General features: G+C 42.5%; 1 protein-coding gene across 1 annotated transcript in view; it reads right to left on the bottom strand.

The window, feature by feature from the left end:
* The window catches only part of LOC109933737 (parathyroid hormone/parathyroid hormone-related peptide receptor-like), a 108,098-nt gene that overhangs the window by 22,298 nt on the left and 59,818 nt on the right, over window positions 1–25,982 (bottom strand). Inside the window, exons 5-9 of the mRNA XM_048614382.1 lie at window positions 22,963–23,146; window positions 11,930–12,083; window positions 8,889–8,949; window positions 4,395–4,461; window positions 3,933–4,027 (exon numbers count right to left, since the gene is read on the bottom strand). Of these exons, the coding sequence (XP_048470339.1) occupies window positions 3,933–4,027; window positions 4,395–4,461; window positions 8,889–8,949; window positions 11,930–12,083; window positions 22,963–23,146 (561 nt within the window). The remainder of the gene's footprint in view (window positions 1–3,932; window positions 4,028–4,394; window positions 4,462–8,888; window positions 8,950–11,929; window positions 12,084–22,962; window positions 23,147–25,982) is intronic.

Consider the following 25,982-nt stretch of genomic DNA (forward strand, 5'->3'; position numbering starts at 1 on the left):
CGGCATAGCTCTGTGTTGCTGCAGTGTGTTGTTGCCCGTTTGCATAATGTTCTCACACAGCTTCATTTGTGTGTGTGTTAGGGTGGTTGCTGTTGAAGTTCAGTACTTGAAGTTCAGAACCCACACACACACTGAACTTCAACAGCAACCACCCTAACACACACAAACAAAGTTGTGTGAGAACATTATGTAACCGGGCAACAACAACACTGCAGCCACACAGAGCTATGCCGAGAAAAAGAAGAATACCTCTTCCACGTGTTCAGGGACAGTGGATATCCAAAAAACTTGGTCAGAAGTTGCCTACTAAACGAACGACACCAGGATGATACCACACACCCTGACACACACATCACGCTACCTTACATCAGGAACACATCGGAACTAACCACAAGACTCCTACGACCACTGGGCATCAGAATAGCGCACAAACCCTCATCAATCCTAAGACGACTGCTCACCCAAACCAAAGTCACACTACCTGCTATGGACAGGACCAATGTCATATACAAGATTCCCTGCAGAGACTGTGACAAACATTACATGGACAGACAGGAAGGAAATTAACAACAAGAGTACATGAACATCAACTGGCTACAAAAAGACACGAACAATACTCACTCATCTCTATCCACATGGATAAGGTGAACCACCAATTCGATTGGGACAACACCAAGATCCCGGGACAAGCAAAGCAGAGGAAAGCACGGGAATTCCTAGAAGCCTGGTATTCCACAAAGAAAGCCATTAACAAACACATAGAACTCAACCCCATATACACTCCCTTGCGAAGGAAAACTGGAAGTGAGGTAATCCAGCTCAATGGACTCCAGAGTTTAAATACCAGGTAGGAAAACACACCGACGCTTCATCGGAGGGTGCACTGATGATGTTACCCAGCAGGGCAATGAAACGTCTGCGGAACAACGAATCAGCTCGGCGAGCCAACCAACCACAACATCCACAACCCAAGCTACAAATCTACTCTAAAACCTTAGAAAAACAGAGACCATGGCTCAAATGGATACACAATGAAATGAGGATTACAAGATAGTCTCTGAACAAACAAAAAGTGGTAGTCCACATGACTGTGAAGTTCTGATTGCTGTCAATAAAGTTGGGGATAAACTGAAAAGAGAGCAAAGTAAAAGGGATATGTGGCTCAGGAGCGTTTGGAATCATTCAGGTAATGGGCAATCAGCCTCACTACATTGGTGGATTTGGACTGAAAAGGTCCTTGCGGATCAGACTTAAAGTGAAGCAAGCTGAAGAGCAACTGAGTAATACAGATGTCAGAGTGGACCCTCCCAAAACTGGAAAGGTGATTTTGAAAATCTCTTTTGTCCATTGGCATTCAGAATAATCAACATAAAAGACACATTTCCACGGGAAATAGTTTTCAGAGAGAAAATGTTTCTGAAACCATCTAAAGGAGCAGCAGCCACAGAATAATAAATGATGAAAATAAAGCAAAAATGCCTCTGTAGTCTGAATGATGCCTTCCAGGGTGTAGTATTTTTCAATGAGATCTGCTTTGCTCAAAACAGGTTGTGTTCAACTAAAAGTAGATGCTGCAGTGTTTTACTGGTGTCCTGAAGGACCATTTACAGGTAGCACCACAATGCATGTTGATGGTGCAGTGGTATTATGGAGTTTGAAACATATCATCTTAATAAGACTGGAACAGAGCTTAACAGTAGGAGTTAGGCTTTTGGGACTTTTAAATATTTGGTTTCAAAATAAAGTAGCATAAGTCTGGAATAGCTTTAAGTCAACAATCCAGTTTATAGAGTATTACTCACATCTAAGCTAATCATTCCAGGGCATCACAGAAAGATCATATTGTCTCTAAACAAGAGAGAGAGCAATTGTGAAGCAGCTATCAAATTGTTTTATTAAAAGAATGTAGGAAGAAATTGCTAGGAGTGCTAGGGGAGGAAATCTTATAAAGTAACAATTCGAACATAGTATGAGGGATTTAGATTTATTTTATTTTGAAATTTAATTGTACATATTAACGCTAATTTTTGTTTAAAGACTGCTAAGGGAATCAGTTAATTGCATATTAATTGAATTCAATTTTACATATACTCATTAGGCACATTGTTAATGTAGACATTCAGTTGAGCCCTTGATTAAAGAAGAACTAGAAGCAGTAGTTCTCACAACAATGAAGTTCTGGTGGCTAAAATGGTGCTTTGTTGTGTTAAGAAGTAAACATTTGCAATGTGTAATGCTGAACGTAAATAAAAGTGTGTGTAACAATTGAAACAAGTTCAATCCTTCACCAAGTGGATTTCTGGGATAAACAAACACTCCATACAAGACTTTCTTTTCCTTCTACTCAAATCTCCTTACAAGAAAAACCTGTATGCTTTTGCTTTTCTGAATTCTTGCTGTACCTGCTTGTAAACAATTTCAGTTCTTTATACAAATACACCCATGTCTCTCTGAACATCAACATGTCAATCTGTCTCTTCTTTGAGCAACTATTTGCTGTTCCATTCCTTCCACCAAAGTCAATCACTTCATATTACTCCGCATTACGCTCTAGATACCAACTTGTTGCCCATTCACCTATCTACACCTCATCACAGACTTTACATTTTCTCCTGTTCTCACCTTGCTTTGTGTTGTCAGCAAACTCGGATGTACTACTCTTCAGCTCTACATCTAAATTATGAATATAGATTGTAAATAATTTAATCCCCAGCACCGATCTTCTTTGCTCCACAAAGTACAGCCTTTCAACTGGAAAGCATCTCAGTTCTCTCTACCCTCTGCTTCCTGTCCATTACCCAAATCTCTAACCACATCTCCTTCAAGTCCATGAGCTCTTACCTTGTATGGTAAACTTTTGCGGTATCTTACTAATACCTTTTGGAATGTGTACTCCATCCACTGGCTCCCCTTTGATACCCTACAAGTTACATTTTCAAAAAAACTCCAACGATCTTGTCAAACACTATTTCCCTTTCATGAAACCATGCCGACTCTGTCTGGTCATGTTATGATTTTTCCAATTCATTGCTAAGACTCCCTTAATAATAGATTCCAGAATTTTGCCAATGATTAGGAAGACAAATGCAATGTGAGCATTCATTTTGAGAGGGCTAGAATATAAAAGCAGGGATGTACTGTTGAGGCTTTGGTCAAACTGCATTTGGAATTTTGGGCCCTGTATCCAGGGAAGGATGTTCTAGCATTGGAGGGGTCTACAGGATGTTTGCGGGAATGACCATGGAAATGAAGGGGTTGTCATGTGAGGAGCGGTTGAGGACTCTGGGTTTGTACTCAATGGAATTTAGAATTATGGTGGGGGGATTCTCATTATAACTTACAGAATATTGAGAGGCCTGGATAGAGTCGATGTAAGGAAGATGTTTCCACTAGTAGGAGAGACTAGGACCTGAGGGTTTAGTGCCAGAGTGAAGGCACGACCCTTTAAAACTGATATGAGGAGAAATTTCTTCAGTCAGAGGGTGGTGAATCTGTAGGACTCATTGCCACAGACGACTGTGGAGACCAAGTCATTGAGTTTATGTAAGACAGAGATAAGTTCTTGATCATTAAGGGGATCAGATGTTCCAGGAGAAGCCAGGAGAATGGGGTTGAGAAACACATCAGCCATGATCAAATGGCAGTGCAGACTCGATGGACGGAATGGCCTAATTCTGCTCCTGTATCTTATAGTCTTATTATGGTCTTATGACTGGCAGGCTAACTAGCTAATTCCTTGCCTCTCTCTTCTCTCTTTCTCTCGTCTTGAACAGCAGTGTTACATTTGCTAACTTCCAATGCACTAGAACTGTTCTTGGATTTAAGGGATTGTAAAAATCATAACCATAACATCCACTGTCTATGCAGCCAATGCTTTTAGAGACCACAGATTTGTTGGTCCCAGAAGATGGTTTGGATAAATATCTTCTCACCTGTACTGTTGCCGTGGGTCCAGTTTTCCTGCGTTTGTCTCCCAGAGTTTTGATGCCAAAACCCTGACAATGTTTATGAACAGGAAGAAATTCAGCTGAAAGAAAGAACAATATCACTCACTCCACATCTTTGAGTTCCACTTCTTGCTCTTCTGTTGGAGATATTTCTGTACATCTTTCTATTATTGATGGGCTGGCCTGAACGAGTTTCTGTAAAATATAGGCCCCATGACTTTGTGGATCCCTAACCCAGTTGGATCGGACAGAAAGCAGGTGATAAAACTCTGACAAAAACAGGGATTTGATGTTTACAAAAACTTTTAATAGGAAATTTTTTACTTGTTGTTTTCCTGCATTATTTAAGGTGATTGGCTTTGGTTCTTTGGTGCCAGTTGATTCGCTGCGCTGGGTTAACCATTACTGACCACCTGTCAGACCCCACAGATGCAGCCCCTCACTTACGACAATTGCAGTGAGAATGGGAACCTGGTAAATCCACTTCAAGTTTCCAGCACTTAGATCCCAGCAGCTGAAAGAGAAAAAAAACATAGGGCCGTTTTTGATTTGGTCACAGACTTTTAACAGACACTGTCAAAACAGTCTCAGCTTCTGTCTTTTTCTTTATTTATTAACAGGAAATGGGCAGTGCTGGCTTGGCCAGCATTTATTGCCCATCCCTAATTGCCCAGGTGCTCAAGGCTTTAGTTGCAAAAAGACAAGCCCACATGAACAATTCATTGGAGGCAGAAGAAGAAGGTTGGCTTCATGCAGGTAGACTGCTGTTATTAACTTCATGTTGCTGGAGCACAGGAAAATCCCAGGAATTGTTGGTAGCTCTGTCCTGCTGATGATAGATCCCAGAGAAGTGGTGGGCAAATTATTGGAAAGGGCTCTGAGAGACTGGATTTATGATCACTTGGAAAGGCACAATTTGATTCGTGATAGTCAGCATGGATTTGTGAGGGGTAGATCATGCCTCACAAACCTTATTGAATTCTTTGAAGAGGTGACCAAACACGTGGATGAAGGTGGAGCATTGGATGTGGTATACATGGATTTAAGTAAGGCATTTGATAAGGTTCCCCATGGTAGGCTCATGCAGAAGGTAAGGAGGTATGGGATAGGGGGTAATGTGGCAGATTGGATTCAGAATTGGCTGACACTTAGAAGACAAAGGGTGGTAGTGGACGGCAAATATTCAACATGGTGCTCAGTTACGAGTGGTGTACCACAAGGATCTGTTCTGGGTCCTCTTCTATTTGTGATTTTTGTAAATGATTTGGATGAAGGAGTGGAAGGGTGGATTAGCAAGTTCGTGGATGATACGAAGGTGGGTCATGTTGTGGACAGTGCGGAGGGCTGTTCTAGGTTACAAAGGGACATTGATAGGATGCAGAGCTGGGCTGAGAAGTGGCAGATGGAGTTTAACCCTGAAAAGTGTGAGGTGATTCATTTTGGAAGGACAAACTTGAAAGCAGAATACAGGGTTAACGGAAAGATTCTTGGCAGTGTGGAGGAGCAGAGGGATCTTGGGGTTTATGTTCACAGTTCCCTGAGAGCTGCCACCCAGGTGGATAGAGTTGTTAAGAAGGCGTATGGTGTGTTAGCTTTCATTAATAGAGGGATTGAGTTCAAGAGCCGTGAAGTTATGCTCCAGCTATACAAAAGCCTGGTTCGGCCACATTTGGAGTATTGTGTCCAGTTCTGGTCACCTCATTACAGGAAAGATGTGGAAGCGTTGGAAAAGGTGCAGAGGAGATTTACCAGGATGTTGCCTGGAATGGAGGGAAGGTCTTACGAGGAAAGGTTGAGAGAGCTAGGGCTTTTCTCTTTAGAACAACGAAGGATGAGAGGTGACTGATAGAGGTGTACAAAATGATCAGAGGTATAGATAGAGTAGACAGCCAGAGTCTTTTACCTAGGGTGGAGGTAGCTTTTACGAGGGGATATAGTTTTTAAGTGAAAGGAGGTAGATATCGTGGAGATGTCAGAGGTAGGTTCTTTACTCAGAGAGTGGTAGGGGTGTGGGATGCATTGCCGGAGAGGGTAGTGGAGTCAGCCTCATTAGGGGCATTTAAGCGGCTATCAGATAGGCATATGGATGATAGTATAAGGTAGCGGTGGAGGTTAGATAGACCTTAGGTTTCGGATAAAAGTTCGGCACAACACCTTGAGCCAAAGGGCCTGTACTGTGCTGTACTGTTCTATGTTCTATGTTCTACTAGAAGCCCAGAAGCAAGAGAGATGGAATTATGCTGGTGTTTAGATGCTGTGGTGCAGCCTTGTGAATCCTATGCAATGCATACTTGGGCAAAGACATTGAGCTACTGGAAGAAGAGCAGTCATTGAGGCAATCTAAACCAGAGCTTTAAAATTTTCTTTAAATTCCTTCACTCATAGGATGTGGGTGTCTTTGGCTGGAACAGCATTTATTGCTCATCCCTAATTGACAAGTTGATGGTGAGCTGCCTTCTTGAACCATGATGGTCCATTTAATGTAGAAAGACCCACAATGCGATTAGGGAGGCCATTCCAGGATTTTGACCAGCAACTTTGAAAGAACGGTGAAATTTTCCAAGTCAGGATGTTAAGTCACTTGGAAGGGAACTTGAAGGTTGTGGTATTCCCATGTTTCTGTAGTCCTTGTTCTTGTGGTTGTGGGTTTGGAAGATACTGATTAAGGAGCCTCAGTGAACTTCTGCAGTGCATCTTGTCCATAGAACACACTGCTGCTTTCACCAGTGGCAGAAGTTAGATTGTTCCTTATTGGAGATGGTTATTGCCTGGCATTTGTATGGCATGAATTGTATTTGCCACTTGTCAACCAAAGCCTGAATATTGTCCAGGTGTTGTTGCATTTGGACATAGACTGCTTCAGTATCTGAAGAGTCTTGAATGGTGCTGAACATTGTGCAATCATCAGCAAACATCCCCTCTTCTAAATTTATGACTCGGGGGAGATCATTGATGAGGCAGCTGAAGATGGTTGGGCCTGGGACACTACTCTGAGGAACTCCTTCAGTGATGTCCTGGAGCTGAGATGACTGACCTCCAACAACCATAACCATCTTCCTTTTGTGGGAGATATGACTCCAATCCATTTAGAGGCATGGGGAAGTGATGGCCTAGTGGTGTTATTGCTGAACTGTTAATCCAGAGACCTAGATAATGTTCTCAGGGACCTGGGTTCGAATCCCACCATGGCAGATGGTAGAATTTGAATTCAATCAAAAATATCTGGAATTAAGAATCTAATGATGACCATGAATCCACTGTCAATTGCCAAAAAAACCCATCTGGTTCCTAATGTCCTTTAGGGAAGGAAACTGCCATCCTTTCCTGGTCTGGCCTACATGTGACTCCAGACCCACAGCAATGTGGTTGACTCTGAACTGCACTCTGGGCAATTAGGGACAGGCAATAAATGCTGCCTAGCCAGCAACACCCTCACCCCGTTACTGAATAAAGAATTCCCACAGAATTTTCTAGTTTTACTAGGACGCCTTGATGTCACTCTCAGTCAAATGTGGCCTTCTGTCTCACTGTTAATGTGTAGGAAATGTGACACCGCAAGATTCCGTAAACAATAATGTGGTAATGTCCAGATAATTTGTGATGAAATATTGTTGAGGACACCCGGGAGATACCACAGGAAACTCTTTCACTCTTTTTGTAAATATTGCTGTTCCCATCTTTATTTTAAGGACTGGTACTTTCTGGGTACCTGAACCAGCACAAAGTCCATTCCTCTACAACATTTTCCTAATGAGTACTGAATTAATCATGCCATGATTGGAGATTATCTGAAATAAAGAAAGCTTGTTGTCAAGAAACATCTAGAACAAAACAAGCTTCACTAAGAAATGGTGTTAGCAGAAAGAAAAACATCAGTATCAGTAGGATACCATGCAAACTGTCGCCAGGGAAGAAGAGGAATTTGAATGTATTCCTCATGGAAAAGGAAATTCCAATGGAAAAGGAAATAGACATTAAATTTTAGGATTAATTGTGGGAAGAGGAGTTGGGTGAGCAGCAGATTAACTGGTGTTCTTGTCATCTTGCTACAGTGACCATATCTCTGGTTCTGAAATATTTTAAAGGTAAAAGCGGCACGGTGGCTCAGTGGTTAGCACTGCTGCCTCACAGCGCCAGGGACCCGGGTTTGATTCCAGCCTTGGGTGACTGTGTGGAGTTTGCACATTCTCCTCATGTCTGTGTGGGTTTCCTCCCACAGTCCAAAGACACGCAGGGTAGATGGATTGGCCATGCTATAATGCCCAGGGATGTTTGGGTTAGACAAGGGAAATGCAGGAGTAATGGGTCTGGATGGGATGCTCTTCGGAGGGGTGGTGTGGATTTGTTGGGCCAAATGGCCTGCTTCCACACCAAGGGGAAAAAAAATTGAAACTCAACAGAGAATAACTGATTTTTACATGTTATTAATGACAACCTTCCATATAGTCAGGTGCCTCCTCTCACCTTATAATAAAATACATTGATTCCTAATGTGCCTTTCAAAGCTTATAGACTTTCTAAAATGCTTTACAACCAATGGAGTCCTTCTGAAGTTTAGTCATTGTGGTGTAGGAAAATAGCCGTCAATTTCCTCATGGCAATCTCTCACAAACATCAACACGATAACTGACTAGGTTGTTTTATTGAAGTTGCCTGGGGGATGAACGTTAACCAAAACTCCAGGGACAGATCCCTTAGTTTTTGACATTCTTCTGGGAAAGCAAACTGCAACTTGGTTTACACCTCCTCCCAAAATGCAGCCCTCTTAGCATCATACTCGATTGTTATGTGCTCAAATCTTGAGCATGTGATACCCCATTCCCATCCAGCTTTGGATTGTTCCAAAGTTGGTCAGCCTCATTTTCAAAGTTGCTCAGATGTTTTAACAATATTTCAGGAATTGCACAGAATCTGTACCGTTGGCACCGACAATGTACATACCGTGTATCAGCTAATAATGCTCTGGCACTCCCCCATACAGCCACCACCACCGCAGGGACTCCTACAGAAATCCAGAAACAGCCACCTGAGATCTCAAATCAGGTATTCACTCATTCAATACACACACACTGCAACTAACAACAACTAACATATATTTATATAGAACCTTTTAAAGGACTAAAGTGTCACGTGAAGCTTACTAAACATAACTTGGGCACATAAGGAAATAATGTGGCATGTGGGTTTGAACAAATGTCTTAAAGGAGGACAGTGGCATTTTGGGAGGGAATTCCAGAGATTATCGTTCAGTCAGCTAAAGGCAGAGCCAAGAAGGGCAGAATCATGACAATCATATTGCTCAAGAGGCCAGAGTTGAAGCTGGATAGATATTTTGGAGGAAATTAGGCCTGGAAGAGATTGAGAGGGATGTGGCCATGGAGAAATTTGAAAACAAAGATGGCATTTAAAATTGAGACAATGCTTAAACAGGTGCCAGTTGTTATAATGCAGAAAGTCAGTCGGAGAAGGATGTGCTGGAGCCAATCTTTACTCAATCTGACATTAACATACAGAATGAAACATTACAAGTATTCACCACCTAACTCAACATCCGTGAGTGTCTCTTATGCTGAAGTGAAATCCCAGTTAAGGCCCTCAATTTGTTTACAATTCACACAATAGAGATACAATTAACACCAGTGTACATCAGTAAGCATAAGAATGATGGGTGACTGAGGCTTGGTCTTAGTTGGAGCTTGCGTATCAAAGTGTTGGTTGATATCAAGTTTATTACTTCTACACATTTCATCCAAGCTGATGCTAGTCAATACCACTACAAATCTGCAGAAATATACAGGGCTTCCAAACAGAAACAGACTATTTGTCCAACTAATCTATCTCAGGGATTGTCCTCTGCATGAGCAAACAGGTTATAATTGGACTATACCCTCCACGTACCTTCAAATTACTTCCCTTCATTCACCTGTACAATCTCACCTTGAATGTTCACTTGCTCACTCACACCCCAGAAGTGAATTCTGAGTCTCACAACACTTTTCACAAGAGTTCTGCTGTGTTTTCATGCTGACTCCTCATTTTGCCCATTTTAGCATCGCCTCCATTTTGAACACTATTGCTCCTAACCATTTCTCCAAATCATTGATAAAACATAGTGAATAGATATGATTGCAGAGTTGGACCCTTATTTCCAATTGCACTGAAAAACTGCCCTTAACCTTCATGGCTTCTGAAGCTTTCCACCACTGTTTTTTACCCCCTTGCATCCCATATGCGTTTATTTTTGTCTAATGGATAGAGATTGTTTGCTGTGATTAAATATCAACCCCCAATATTATTGCATCATGTGACTGCCAGGGTGATTAAAATGGGTGTTGGTCATTTTCACAACTAACAATTCATCAGAGGAATGGAACTTGGCTGGACTTTAGCTGTTGCCCAACATTAAAGTTAGTGTGGTCACTGCACTTCCCATCTCTATACATTACCATTATATTTAGTGTTAAAGCTCCCCTGGCAACACTGAAACAAGCAATGTCACTCTGTTGAAGTCATCCTGAAGTAATGCAATTTGTTGTGTAGTTACTGCCCCTTCTGCCCCATTTCTGGTCATTGCCTTCCCTCCACTCTGCATGGTGATCACCCTGGTATGTATCAGGAGGGTAGATTTAGAGAGTTAGTATTATAAGACAGGCAATAATGGGTACGTTTGTGAGTGATGACCAGAGTACTACCTGAAAGGACAGAGCGTATAAATGTTAGAGTACACCAACAAATGTGGTCAGAATAAATAAAAATAGGAGAAAGAGACAACATTAAAAGTTCATCATCTGAATGCACCAAGCTGTCATAATAAAATGGATAAAGTGATAGCATGGATAGAAATAAAAGGATATTATATGATAGACAAAACAGAGACATGTTTGTAAAGTGACCAAAGCTGGGAACTGAATATTCCAGTGTATTTGACACTTCAGTAGGATGGGGAGAAAATGAAAGCAAGAGAGGCAATACTCCAAATAAAGGTTGCTATCAGTACAGTTGTGAGAAATAATTGTAATTCAGAAGGTCAAGATGTAGAATCACTTTGGGTGGAGATAAGAAATAGCAGAGGAAAGAAATCACTAGTGGGAGTGGCCTATAAAGCCTTTGACAATACCTACAAGGTAGGAGACAGCATAAATCAAGAAATCATAGTGGTTTGTAATAAAGGAATTGCAACAATAATGGGAGACTTTTATCTCCATATAAATTGGATGAATCAAGTTTCCATTAATAACCTTGAGGATGAATGTATTGAGTATATTCAGAATAGTTTTTTTTGAACAATACATTCTAGAATCAGCCAAGGAACATGAAATTGGGCAATGAAACAGGGCTAATTGATGATTTTACAGTAAAGGATCCTCAAGGCAGGAATGATCATAGCATGATATAATTTCAGATTCAGTTTGAGAATCGCAGAATTATTACAGTGCTAAAAGAAGCATTCTCCTGCCTTCACCTTGTTACCCTGCTCGCAGTTCCTTTTCAGAAAACAGTCTATTGAATGCATCAATTCAACCTTCCACCACTACACTCTCATGTAGTGCCTTTCAGATCCTGGCTACTCGCTGTGTGAAAAAGCTTTTTTCTAGTGTCTTAAACTTAAAGAACAAATACTACACTATGAGGACATAGTTTAATAGCTAAGATGGTAGCAAAGCGGTGGCGGACATTCAAGGAGCTATTTCATAACTGTCAACAAAAATTTATTCCATTGAGGAAGAGAATGCCTCCAAGAAGCATGTATCATCTGTGGCTAACTGATCCTATTGAATAGTGGAATGGGTTCAATGGGCTCCTGCTCCCATCTCAATGCTCAGTCCCAAATGATTTGGGCTGGAGTTATCAGGGAGCGGTGCCATTGGCTGATTCTGTGACACCTAAAGTGCTTGATGAATTATTGAACTGAGAGAAGGGAAAACCAATCAAAAGTATATACACAATCAGGCAAACAGTACAATGGATTTGAGCAGTCTTACCCCAACCGAGCAGAGTTAGTGCCCAGAGATATTTCTTGTCTGATAGGAAAGCCATGAAGATCAGACTGTGCAGATAGAGGCCCTCCACCAGGATCCAGTAGTGATTAGTAGCAAGAAAGTATAGGAATATCGTCACTGCCACTTTACAACCAGCCTGCAAATATACAGCTCAGTTATCAGACTGAAACAGTGATAGATACAATACTGTGTGTCTCTCTGGCCCCTACGTTTGTTACACAGTGCATGTTTTTCAGGCACTGATTGGGTAGCTAAGTTCTCAGTATGGTGCCCAGAAGGCATATGACAAAAGTGCAGCACATTTGGGCCAAATAACAAGTGATCACCCAGTGCCATGCTGGAAACAGAATCATTCCCATTGGATACAGAGATAAAGAAGTTCATTCCATTTCCTTACTGCCTGCTGTAATACAGCTTGAAACGGAGGCACTTGTCACTACACCTGCAAACATAAAAGCGAGCTTTTAGAATGCCTTTGCCAGCTTGGTAAGTGGTTGAAATATGCTTTACCTGAATATGGAGCTGCATGTAAGGGAATCAGGCTGTGAGGAGGGTATGGGTTGTGAGGTGGGGATGAGCTGTGGGGAGGGGACATGATGTGAGAGTGAGGAGGCGGACTGTGAGGAGGGGACATGATGTGAGGGCGAGGAGACGGACTGTGAGGAGGGGACAGGATGTGAGGGTGAGGAGACGGACTGTGAGGAGGGGACATGATGTAAGGATGGACAAACTGCCAGCCCAAACTCCCCTACATCAGACACACCCTCCCATTTTGACAAAACCTGTTGGTCACAGGATAGATGAGATTTGGACAGTGTTTTGGGCGCTGTGATGCTCTGGACCATTGGCTTTACTCCTACAGTGTGTGAAAATGGGGTTAGACTCCCAATACAAGAAACTCCAGGATCAAGAAATGACAAGATGCAAATATTAGCCAGTCATATAATTAGGAAAGCTGGAGTGTGCCTAGAGTAACAGGATAATGAGCATCGGTTTCCTTTCATTAAGGATACTCATGAACCCATTGAGTTTTACACCATTCTGAGCGCTTCACTGTCACTCTTATCCCCGATATTATGAGCTGAATTCAAAACCATTATCTTGCCATTTAGAACATACAGCCAAAGAAAGGTAACAGCCAGAAAGAGGCCATTCAGCCCTTTGAGTCTGTGTCAACTCTGTAAACACTTAATCATCTTATCCCATTCCCGTACACTGCCTCCCAACTCTGCAAATTTTTGTCTTTAGATAATCCTCCAATTCCATTTTGAAAGCCACAATTGAATGTGGCTCCACACTCCTAGGCCGTGCATTCCAGAATCTGACCCACTCACTGTGTGACGATGTTTCTCCTCAAGTCACTGTAGCTTTTCCCTATCTGCTCTGACCAGATACCTCATGATTTTTAAAACGCCTACCAAATTTCTTCAGTCTGTTCCTCTCCGATGAAAACACTTCCAACCTATCCATTAACTGAAGTTCTCTATTCCTGGGAACATTTCTCTGAATCTTTTCCGTAGCCTCCTTTTTCCTAAGGTGTGCTGGCCAGATTGAGACACGACCATGACTTGAGGCTGAGCCATTGATCTATAAAGGTTCATCACAAATTTGTTGCTTTTGTTTTCACTGCACTTGTTAATAAAGCCTAGGATACTTTAGTAACTGTTGTCTCAACCTGCTCTGAAATCTTTGCTTCTTTGCGCATATAGAAGGAGCTCACTCAGAGCAGCAGCAGGAGGGGAGCAGACTGAGCCTGGGGGTGTGAAATGGTGATAGTGGAGCTTCCAAATAAAAACCTGAACAGCAAGGCACAGATCAACTTCAGTGGCAGAGCAGCAGTGAAACTTCCACTAAATCCAGAGGCAGAGCTCCTGCGGTGATGTCAGGGTGAAAAACATCATGCAGGACAAGAGCATTGGCTACTTAGGAACCAGGTTTAGGTACTGAGTGAGTAGTACCGGGAGCGAGACAAAGTGTAAAGCCCTTGCTTTTGTGGTTTGTAGTTTGTTAGGAATAGAGGGAGTCAGAAATCTGATTTGCTAAGTAATGGGTAAGTTGTGTAAATGGTTCCTAGTTTATGGTCGATAAGGATCAAAATGGCAGGAGAGCTCAGCACTGTGGAATGCTCCTCCCACAAAATATGGGAAATCAGAGACACTTCCAGTCTCCAAGCTAACAAGGTATGCAGGAAGTGTGTTCAGCTGCAGCTCCTAATTGACCATATGGAACAGCCGGAGCTGCGGTAGACTCACCGTGGATCATCCATGAGGCTGAGAACGTCATGAATATCATGTTCAGTGACGAAAACAGAAGTTGCTGGAAAAGCTCAGCAGGTCTGGCAGCATCTGTGAAGAAAAAGTCAGAGTTAACGTTTCGGGTCTGGTGACCCTTAGAACTGGGAAAGGTTCTGACCTGAAACGTTAACTCTGACATTTTTCTTCACAGATGCTACCAGATTTGCTGAACTTTTCCAGCAACTTCTGTTTTTGTTCCTGATTTACAGCATCTGCAGTTTTTTCAGTTTTTATTTAGCAAGTTTAGTGAGCTGGGTACACCACCAGTTAGGCTTACAAAGGCAGAGATGCATTGGATGACCACCAGCAAGACTAATAGTCATGGGTGGGCAGTTCAGGAGTACCCTGTGGCCACTGCCCTCTCAAACAGATATACTGAGTAAAATCTAAAACATTAACTCTGATTTCTCTCTCCAGATGCTGGCAGACCTGCTGAGTTTTTCCAGCAATTTATGTTTTTGTTTCGAAGTGAGATAGTGTTGGGGTGGATGGCCCCTAGGGGAAAGCAGCAACAGTCAAGTTTGTGGCATCACGGTTGTCTCTGCTGCACAACAGGGGACTAGGAGAGTTTCAGTGACAGGGAAACTGACAGGTAGCTCCGTGGCAGCAAACAAAACTCTCAAATGGTAGGGTGCCTCCCTAGTGCCAGCATCAGGGATGTCTCAGAGCAGCTGCAGGGCATTCTGAAAGGGGAGGACAAACAACCCACTGTCATTGTACATGTCGGTACCAACGACATGGGCAAAATAAAGGAAATGAAGTTCTGCGACAGGAATTTAAAGATTGAGGTAGTAGATTAAAGAAGAGGAATACTAGAGTTGTAATCTCCAGATTAATTCCAGTGCCACGCGTCACTGAGGATAGGAATAGAAAGGTAGGTGAGATGAACACATGGCTAAAGGGATGGTGTAGGAGGGAGAGCTTTAGATTTTTGGATCATTGGGACAATTTCCGGAGTAGTTGGGACCTGTACATGCTGGACAGGTTGCACCTGAACTGGAATGGGTGCAATATCCTTGCTGGGATGTTTGTTTGTGCTGTTGGGGAGATTTCAAACTGATTTCTCAGGGGGACGGGCCACAGAGCAGACAAAAGGCAGGACTAAGAACCAAACAGATATAGAAGGAATCATAGAATTCCTACAGTGTGGAAACAGGCCCTTTGGCCCAACAAGTCCACACCGACCCTCAGAGCATCCCACCCAGACCCATCCCCCTATAACCCATCTAATCTACCAATCCCTGAACACTATGGGCAATTTAGCACAGCCAATCCACCTAGCCTGCACATCTTTGGACTGTGGGAGGAAACCGGAGCACCCAGAGGAAAACCACACAGACACGGGGAGAATGTGCAAACTCCACACAGACAGTCCCCCGAGGGTGGAATTAAACCCAGGTCTCTGGTGCTGTGAGGCAGCAGTGCTAACCATTGTGCCATCATGCTGCCCCATGCCGAATATTAGGAGAGTCCAGAAGGCAGAGAAAACATGGGCAAGATAAGGCACATGGGAGATCTGGAAAGCTAAACTCTAATATTTTAATGGAAACCATGATGTGCAGGTGTGGACAAGGTCAGAAGTCACACGACACCAGGTTATAGTCCAACAGGTTTATTTGAAATCACAAGCTTTCATAGCGCTGCCTCTTCATCAAGTGAAGTGAAGAGAGCACCCAGGCACAGACTTTATAACCAGAGAGATCAAAAGATCTTACAAATGGTGTGAGTGGAGTGTCAACAGGCTGAATAATAAGTCTCTGCAGGTGATCAAAAGTGTCAGATGGTGTGAGTAAAGTGTCAACAGCTGAATAACAAGTGAAGGGATGACCTATTATCTGTCAATTGAAGCAAAGAGAAAATTACAAAAAATTAAATATAAGATAGTGCTGAAGACAAACCAAATGGCTGAAATAATATGATAGGGATAAGAATCATATGCTGAGGGTCTAACCAAAGTAATAAGCAATCCAAAACTGTCAAAACCAATTAAGGTAGAAAGATCATAAGTTATAAAGGTGATGGTGCCTAAACAGGACAGTAAGGAAAATTTACAGAACAGTACGGTAGTGTTACATGTAGCATGACATGAACACATGATCATGGTTGAGGCCATCTTCATGGGTACGGAACTTGGCTATCAGTCTCTACTTGGCGATTCTGTGTTGTTGTGTATCTCAAAGGCGTCCTCCATGGCAGTCTACCCGAAAGATCAGAGGCTGAATGTCCTTGACCACTGAAGTGTTCCCCGACTGGGAGGGAATGTTCCTGTTTGGCAGTTGTTGTGCAGTGTCCATTCATCCATTGTTTTAGCATCTGCGTGTTCTTGGCAATATACCATACCTTAGGGCATGAAATAGACAACGTTGGCCAAGTCACATGAATTTCTGCCGTGCACGTGGTGGGTGGTGTTCCCACATGTGATGGTAGTGTCCATGTCGATGATCTGACATGTCTTGCAGAGAGTACTGTGGCTGTGTTGTGTGGTTTTGTGGTCAATGTTGTCCTGAAGGCTGAGTAATTTGCTGCAAACGATGGTCTGTTTAAGAAAAACCAAAAGAACTGCGGATGCTGTGAATCAGGAACAAAAACAGAAATTGCTGGAAAAGTTCAGGAGGTCTGGCAGTATCTATGAAAAAGTATTCAGAGTTAACATTTCGGGTCCGGTGAGCCTTCCTCAGTTTTGAATTTGCTTTTTGAATTTTTTTTCACAGATGCTGCCAGACCTGCTGATTGAGGTCCTGAGGAAGCGTCACCAGACCCAAAACATTAACTCTGTTTTTTTCTTCACAGATGATGCCAGACCTGCTGAGCCTTTCCAGCAACTTTGTTTTTGCTCCTGATTTATGACATCTGCAGTTCTTTCTTCTTCTTTATTCATTCACGGGATGAGGGTGTCGCTGGCTAGGCAGCATTGATTGCCCATCCCTAATTGCCCAAGGGCAGTTCAGAGCCAACCACATTGCTGTGGGTCTGGGGTAACATGTAGGCCAGACCAGGTAATGATGGCAGTTTTCTTCCCCAAAGGACATTAGTGAACCAGATGGGTTTTTCCTAGTAATCGATAATGGATTCACGGTCATCATTAGACTCTTAATTCCAGATATTTATTGAGTTCAAATTCCACTATCTGCCGTGGCAGGATTCGAACCCGGGTCCCCAGAACATTATCTGGATCTCTGGATTAACAGTCCAGCAATAATACCACCAAGCCATCACCTCCCCCTTTCGGTTTTTACTGAGGTGTCCGTCCTTAATGGAGATGTGTGTCCAAGAATGAGAATGATTCTGAAGAGTAGTCCATGGTAAGTCTGATAGTGGGATGAAACTTGTTGACATCATTGTGGAATCATTTCAATGATTCCTCACCATGAGTCCAACGGAAGAAAATTTCATCAATGTATCTGGTGTATAGCGTCAGTCAGAGGTCCTTTGCAGCAAAGAGGTCATGCATGAACTTGTGCATGAAAATGTTGGCACATTGGGGAGTAAATCTGGTCCCCATGGCATGAATGTCTGGGTGATGAGCTGGCTGTCAAAGGTGAAGACGTTGTGATCGAGGAGGAAGTGCATGTGTTGTAGGATGGTGTCTGGAAATTGGTAGTTGTTGGTGTTGAATACTGAGGCTGTTGCAGCAATGTGGTCATCGTGGGGGATGCTGGTGTAGAGTGCCAAAACGTCCATTGTGATGAGGAATGTTCCTGGTTCCATTGTAAGAAGTCTGTAGTGTCACAACAGAAGCGGGGGTGTTCCTTGTACAATGGGTTTCAAGATGCCCTCGACATAGTCTCTGATCTTTGGGTAAGCGTCCTCCAAGGTGGCCCTCGAGATACACAACAATGCAGAATCACCAAGCAGAAATCGATAGCCAAGTTCCATACCCATGAAGATGGCCTCAACCATGATCTTGGGTTCATGTCATGTAATGTGTAACCCCACTACACTGTTCTGTAAAATCTTCCTGACTTCCTGTTTTGGCACCATCACCTCGATAACTTGTTATGATATGTCTACTTTAATTAGTTTATACAATTTTGGATTACTTGTTACTTTGGTTAGACCCTGGGCACGTGACTCTTCTACCAAGCATATTATTCCAGTTATTTGGTTGTCTCCAGCGCTGTCTTATTTTAAATTTTTTGTAATTCTCTCTCTGCTTCAATTAACAAATTACAGGTCACCCCTTCACTTGTTATTCGGCTATTGACACTTTACTTATACTGTCTGACACTCTTGGTCACCTGCAGAGACCTATTATTTCACCTGTCAACACTCCACTCACACCATTTGTATGATGTTTTGATCTCTCTGCTTATAAAGTCTGTGCGTAGGTGCTGTCTACACTTCACCTGACGAAGCGGTAGCACTCCAAAAGCTTGTGATTTCAAATAAACCTGTTGGATTATGACGTGGTGTCATGCGACTTTTGTCCTTATTTTAATGGAAGGAGACTGTCCGCTAATGAACTTAAAGCATTGATCAGCACATGGGCATATGATATTGTTTCAATCACTGAGACATGGTTTAAGGAGGAGCAGGACTGCCAGTTCAACATTCCAGGGTATAGAAGTTTCGGACATGATGAGGGGGATATAAGAGAAGTGGGGCATTACATTATTGATACAGGAAAACATCTCTGCAGTAATGAGGGAGAATGTCCTAGAAGTGTTTTCAAACAACGCCATCTGGGTAGATCTGAGAACTAAAAAAGCAGCGATCACTTTGCTGGGAAGAAAGAGATAGAGGAGCAGATATGTCGGCAAATCACAGAAAGATGTGAGAGAAACAACGCTACAGTAGTAGGGAACTTCGACGTGCCTAACATTAACTGGGATTGACTTAGTGTGAAAAGATTAGTCAGGGTGGAATTTTTAAAGTGCATCCAGGAGAGCTTCTTGTACCAGTATATGGATAGACCTACTAGACATGGGGCAGTGCTAGACCTAATCGAGGGAGTGAAGCTGGCTAAGTGGTTGAAGTGTCAGTGGATAAACATTTTGCAGATAGTAACCATAACTCTGCAGTCTTCAAAGTCATTATGGAAAGGGATAGGGATAGGGATAGTGAAGAAGTTGGGGAAAGTCCAATTTCACTATCATTAGTCAGGATTTGGCAAATACAAATTGGGATCAGCGACTTGCAGGTACTTACATTTGGAAAGTGGGAGTCTTTTAAATACAGTATAGTGAGATTTCAGGGCCAACATGTTCCTCTAACAGTGTAGACCAAGGGCAACTTGTTCATGAAAACCTAGATATTCAGGGAAATTGAGAGTTTGCTAAAGAAAGAGAATGAAACATCTGTCAGGTACAGTACATTAAAAACAGGGAGGCCCTTTAAAAGTATAGAGAGTATAAGAGGTGGCTTAAAAAGGAAATTTGGAGGGCAAAGAGGGGCTGTGAAATATCTTTGGTTTTTAGAGTGAAGAAAAACCCCAAGGTCTTTTATAAGTATATTAAAAGGATTACTGGAAAGAGTGAAGCCTCTCAGAGACCAAAGGGACAAGCCTGTGCGTAAAGCCAATAGACTGGAAGAGGTTTTAAATGAATATTTCCCATCTGTATTTACAAAGGAGAAAGACATTATAGCTGGGGATATCAGTTGGGATGGTGAGGTTCTAGAACAAATTAAGATTAATAAGGAGCTGGTACTAGATGTTTCAGCGAGCATAAAGATGCATACATCCCCAAGGCATGATGAGATGTACACCAGGCTGCTATGGGAGGTGAGGGACGAGATTGCTGGGGCCGAGGCAGGGATAATTAATAATTTGTCAGCCACAGGTGAGGTGCCAGATGACTGGAGGATAACTAATGTGGTTCCTTTGATCAAGAAGGGTAACAACAATAGGCCAGGTAATTACAGGCCCAAGTTAGTCTGATGTCAGTGGGAGGGAAATTAATGGAAAAAAGGTCAGGATACTTGGAAAGGCAGGGGTTGATCAGGGGTAGTCAGCTTGGATTTATTAGAGGGAGATCCTGTCTGACAAATCTAATTGAGGTTTCGAAAAGGTGACTAAATACATTGATGATTGTGCAGGTTGATGTGGGTTTACATGGACTTCATTAAGTCCTTTGACAAGGTTCCACATGTAAGGCTGAGTGCAAAAGGCAAGAGCCCATGGGATCCAAGGCAAGTTGGCAAACTGGATCCAAAATCAACTTACAAACAGGAGGAAAAGGGTGATATAGTGGCATCAGGAGAACAGGGTTTCTTTCCTTTCTTTTCTTGCTTTGTGACTCAAAGCATGATGTTATCATCTTTGTGAACACTGTGCAGCAAGCTTCTCCCAGTCATTAATATTAATGTTGTGGCTCTTCAAGGAGAGCTCCATAATACCTTAGAAAAGTTTTCAGAAATGTTGGTCATTTCAGAGTTGAGGAAATAGGACCTGAGCTGGAGGGATGTGGAGACGGGAACAGTGCCGAATCCTGTCCTCTCAATTCTGAGTCATTAGCATAGATCTAGAAAAGCAGAAAAGTAAAGGCTTGTAGGGAAAAGGCAGAAGAATAGCACTAAGTTTGTACTGCAGGCCACAATACAAACCTTCAACGAACCCTACTTTGCACCTTCTTCATTCTGAAAAACGACTGTTCACTGCAAAATGATCACGGGATATCAGTGCGGAGACTCTCTCGGTGCTAACAATGCGCATATTCAGGACAAAGCCCACTAAACGATCATGCGATGTTAATGTGTACTCCTCCATGTACCAATGGAATCACATTATAGATATAAATTTGCATTTTAGAAATAGCGTTCCCGTATTCATCAGTTGCGTTATAGCCAATTTGCGTAGCCGGAACCGACTATAATTCTTCTTAAACTCATTCAATTTAGTTAGACAAAATTTTCCATTACTAATATTTTATTAGTTTTCTGTAATCGACCAGTACTGGCCCAGTGACTGTTTATTTTGTCCAGCATTACTGTTTCTAAAAGCTTTCCCACTACCAGGGCTAACCTGATTGGCCTGTTGGTTGCTTGGTTTCTCCTTGTATCCTTTTTTGAACAAGGGTGTAGTGTTAATTCCCTAGTTCACTGGCACTGTCACTGAGGGTTGCAGGATTATGGCAAATGCATCTGTCATTTCCAGCCTGACTTCCCTCAGTATTCGCAGAGATATCTCATTTGCCAATCTTTGATTCTGATATACTTGGTCTGATTCATTCTTGCACCATTGAGATTAGCCTCTCCAATTAATTATTTTTATTCTACATTGCTTCTTGATCTTTTGCATGACCAACCCTAAATGGTATGAAACATCATTATCATCACCTAAATGTTCTCTTCCTGACACGAACAATTTGACACACCACATTCCCCATGGAAGATTCAGGAATGCTTCCTTTTTCCCTGGGCCAGAAATATATTATTCAAGAAGATTCTGCTGATCACACTTCACAAACTCCTTTCCCTATTTGCATTTCATAGTATTACTCTCCTAATTGTTACAGAATAATTAGGGACGCCTGTATAGTACATTGCAATTTCCTTGCACACTTTTTTTTCCTCTACATCTTTCCCAGTAAGAACATTTCTATCCTTAAACCTACCTTATCAAAATAATTTTGCAGATGCTTTGTATCCTCCTCACAACTTCCATTCTTATCTATCTTTATAATGTCAGCAAGTAATTTGTGTTGCCTTCATTGTACTGTGAGTGGGGTATATTAATGTGAAGGGTTTAAACTGACACTGCAGGGTGGTGGGAACCAGGAGAGAATATAAGAGAGTAACAGCAGGATGTTTATCCTTTTAACAGGTCTTATTTCTAACTCCTACTATGAATCACTGTACGGTAATGCAACCTTTTTTTATGCCTCTTTTTGTCTCTAAGATTTGTACTGAGGTACATGAAAAATGACATTATAAACCTTTCACTGTACTCCTATACTTCTCTACTTGAGTACATGTGACATTAAAGGATATTCTATTCGATTATATGTGTAAAATATTGGGAGACACAGATAGCACAAGAATAGAGAGTAGGCGGGTAATACCTGGAATTGGATTAAGGGATAATTAAAACTTTCTAAATGAGGGACGTGCAGTTTGGGTCTGGAATAAAGTGCCTGGAAGTGAGGTAGATGCAGATTCAATTGAAGCAGATAAGACAGTGTTAGGGTAATGGTTAGGGCTTTGGAGAATTAACTAAATAGAGACACAGAAAAGGGCTTACAGGGAAAAGGCAGGAGAATAGCACTAAGTCATGATGCTCAAAGAGCTGGCGCAGATACAAGAAACTGAATGGTCTCCTACTGCAAGTAACATTTCTGTGATTGGGTTCCTTGCTGGTACTGGTCAGGTTTTGTCATAGGGTCAGCTTATTCAGAGATTCAGGCTTCAGCTGCTGATAGTATTTTGAGCATCAGATCAATGACAGTGTTCCCCAAATTGTTGACATATGCTTCCTGGAGTTGGAATTTTTATTGGCTGCATGTGACCACTGAATACCCACTCCATCTCCCTGAATGACATCCCTTAATCTGATGTTATTTTCCTCAGGATGATAGCCGAAATTAACTCCCCGTGTTAATTGGTCCTCAGTTGAAACCCTTGATCATCTTTGGTCACCTAACAGGCTGAGGGAATGTGACTCTTCAGTGAAACAAGATGTAAAGTAATGATGTGCTAATTTCAATGGATAAGAGATTCATTCGCTATTTACTTATTGCCAGGTGTGTGACAGAGTTCCAATCGTGTGTGTGTGACTGCACTTACAAACTGACGCTTGTCCTCATGGAGAGTGGCAACATCACCAGTTAAATCTTCAACTCTGAACTCCAGCCCATCCACCACAGAGTCTGAATAGACCACAGCATCCCTGACAAAGATACTGATAGCTCGGCATACAAACGAAGTGAAGAGGTGCACATGAATATAATTTCTGGTACAATGCAGACGCCTGTATGGAGGACAGAAGCACCACATGATTAAACTTTGTCCAGGGGAGGGGAATTCTTTTTCTCAGAAATCCAGTTAGTGAAGAATAGAACTAGATCCATTTTTTTATACACTTCAAACACAGCCACACTTTAGAGGCATGCACCTAACCCAACAGCCAGAGTTTCATTCATAGAAGCATTGAAATTAGGTGCAGGAGTGGGACATATAGCTCTTCAATCCTGCACTGCCACTTCATGTGACCATCGCTGATATTCTATTTCAATGCCTTACTCCTGCTTTCCATCCATACCCCTTGATGCCTTTAATATCTGAAAATGTATCTCTTTTATGAGTACATTTGGTGACTTGGCCTCCACAGCCTTCTGTGGTTGAGAATTCCACAGGTTCACTACCCTTTGAGTGAAGAAATGTTTCCTCATCACAGACCTAGATGGTCCACCCTGTATCCTGAGACAGTGTCCCCTGGTTCTGTCTCCCCAATCAGGGAAAACATCTTCCCAGAATTTAGTCTGTCCAGCCCCGTTAGAATGTTATACATTTTAATCAGATCCCCTCTCATCTTTCTAAACTCTAGTTAAATCAATCTCTCCTGTCCTGCCCATCCCCGTTATCATTCCAGTGAACCTCCACTGCACACCCTTTATGGCAAGTATGTCCTTCTTTAGGTAGGGTGACTAAAGCTGCATGGAATACTCCAGTTGTCATCTCACTAGGGCCCTGTGTAACTGCAGTTACACTGCATCCTACTTTTAAACTGAAATCCTCTTGCAATTAAGGCCAATATACCATGTGCCTTCCTAATTGCTTGCTGCACCTGCCTGTCTGCTGTCATTGACTGGTGTAAAGGACATTGTACATCCACACTTACCAATATAACACCACTCATGATTCCAGAGATGGCAGGACTGATGCAAGATGAGAAATGACAAGGCTATAAGATGTAGGAGTAGAATTAGGCTATTTGGCCCATCAAGTCTGCTCTGCCACTCAATCGTAGCTAATATATTCTCAATCCCATTCTCCTGCCTTCTCCCAGTAACATTTGATCCCCTTACTAACCAAATACCTATCTACCTATCTCTGTCTTAGGGTTTTTATTCATTAGTGGGATGTGGGCGTCATTAGCTGGACAGTACTTATTGCCCATCCCTAGTTGCCTTGAGAAGGTGGTGGTGAGCTGCCTTCTTGAACCACTGCAGTCCACCTGCTCTGGGTTGACCCATGATGCCTTTAGGGAGGGAATTCCAATTCCTTTATTCTTTATTCATTCACAGAATGAGGGCATCACTGGCTAGATAGTGTTTATTGCCCATCCCTAATTGCCCAGAGAGCAGTTCAGAGTCAACCACATTGCTGTGGGTCTGGAGTCACATGAAGGATCAGGTAAGGATGGCAGTTTGCTTCTCTAAACCATTAGTAAACCAGATGGGTTTTCTGACAATCGACAATGGAGTCACAGTCATCATTAAATCCTTAATTCCAGATATTTATTGAATTCAAATTTCACCATCTGCTGTGGCAGGATTTGAACCCAGGTCCCCAGAATGTTATCTGGGTCTCTGGACTAACAGTCCAGTGATAATATCATAAGACCATTGCCTCCTCCTAGATAATTAGGGAGGGAATGCACTCAATGATTTGTCTGCCATAGCTTTCTGTGGCAATGAGTTCCACAGATTATCCACCTCCTGGCTGAAGAAATTCCTCCTCATCTCAGTTACAAAGGATCATTCCTTAACCCTAAGGCTGTGTCCCCTGTCTTAGCCTCTCCCATTAGTGGCAATATCTTCTCCATGTTTACTCTATCCAGGCCTCTCATTATTCTGTAAGTTTCAGTGAGATCCCCTTTCATCCTTCTAAACTCCATCAATACAGACCCAGAGTCCTCAACCAGTCCTCATATGAGAAGCCCTTCATCCCTGGGATCATTCTTGCAAACCTCCTCTGGATCCCCTCCAATGCCAGCACATCATTCCTTAGATACAGGGCCCAAAACTGCTCACAATATTCCAAATGCAGTCTGACTAGAGCCTTCTACAGCCTCAGCGGTACATCTCTGCTGTAGTATTCTAGTCCTCTCAAAATAAATGCTAACATTGAACAAAAGACCATAAAAAGACCATAGAAGTACGGCACAGGAACAGGCCCTTCGGCCTTCGAAGCCTATGCTGAACATTGTGCCCTGACTGAACTAAAAACAAACTTTCTGGCCTTATTTGGTCCATATCCCTCAATTCCTTCCCTATTCATGTAACCATTCAGATGCCTCTTAAATGTCGCCAACATGCCTGCTTCTACCATCTCCTCTGGCAATGCATTCCAGGCTCCTACCACACTCTGCATGAAAAACTTTCCTTGCACATCTACCTTAAACTTTTGCCCTCTCATCTTGAACCTGTGCCCCTTGCAGTTGAAACTTCAACCTTGGGAAAAAGTTTCTGACTATCCACCCTATCAATGACGCTCATAATTTTGTGGACCTCTATTAGGTCTCCTCTCAGCTGCCGTCTTTCCAGTGAAAACAATCCTAGTCTTTTTAACCTTTCCTCACAGCCAATGCCCTCAAGACCAGGCAACATCCTGGTGAACTTTCTCTGTGCTCACTCCAAAGCTTCCACATCCTTCTGGTAACGTGATGACCAAAACTGCACACAATACTCCAAATACGGCCTAACAAGGGTTTTATATAGCTGTAACATGGCTCACCTACTGTTGTACTCCATGACCCGGCCCATGAAGGCAAGCATGCCATATGCCTTCTTAGTCATTTTGGCCACCTGTGTTGCCACTTTTAGGGAACCGTGGACCTGCACACTCAGATCCATCTGTATGTT

This window comes from Rhincodon typus, chromosome 30 (assembly GCF_021869965.1).
Source record: "Rhincodon typus isolate 14 chromosome 30, sRhiTyp1.1, whole genome shotgun sequence".
NCBI classification, from domain to species: Eukaryota; Metazoa; Chordata; class Chondrichthyes; order Orectolobiformes; family Rhincodontidae; genus Rhincodon; species Rhincodon typus.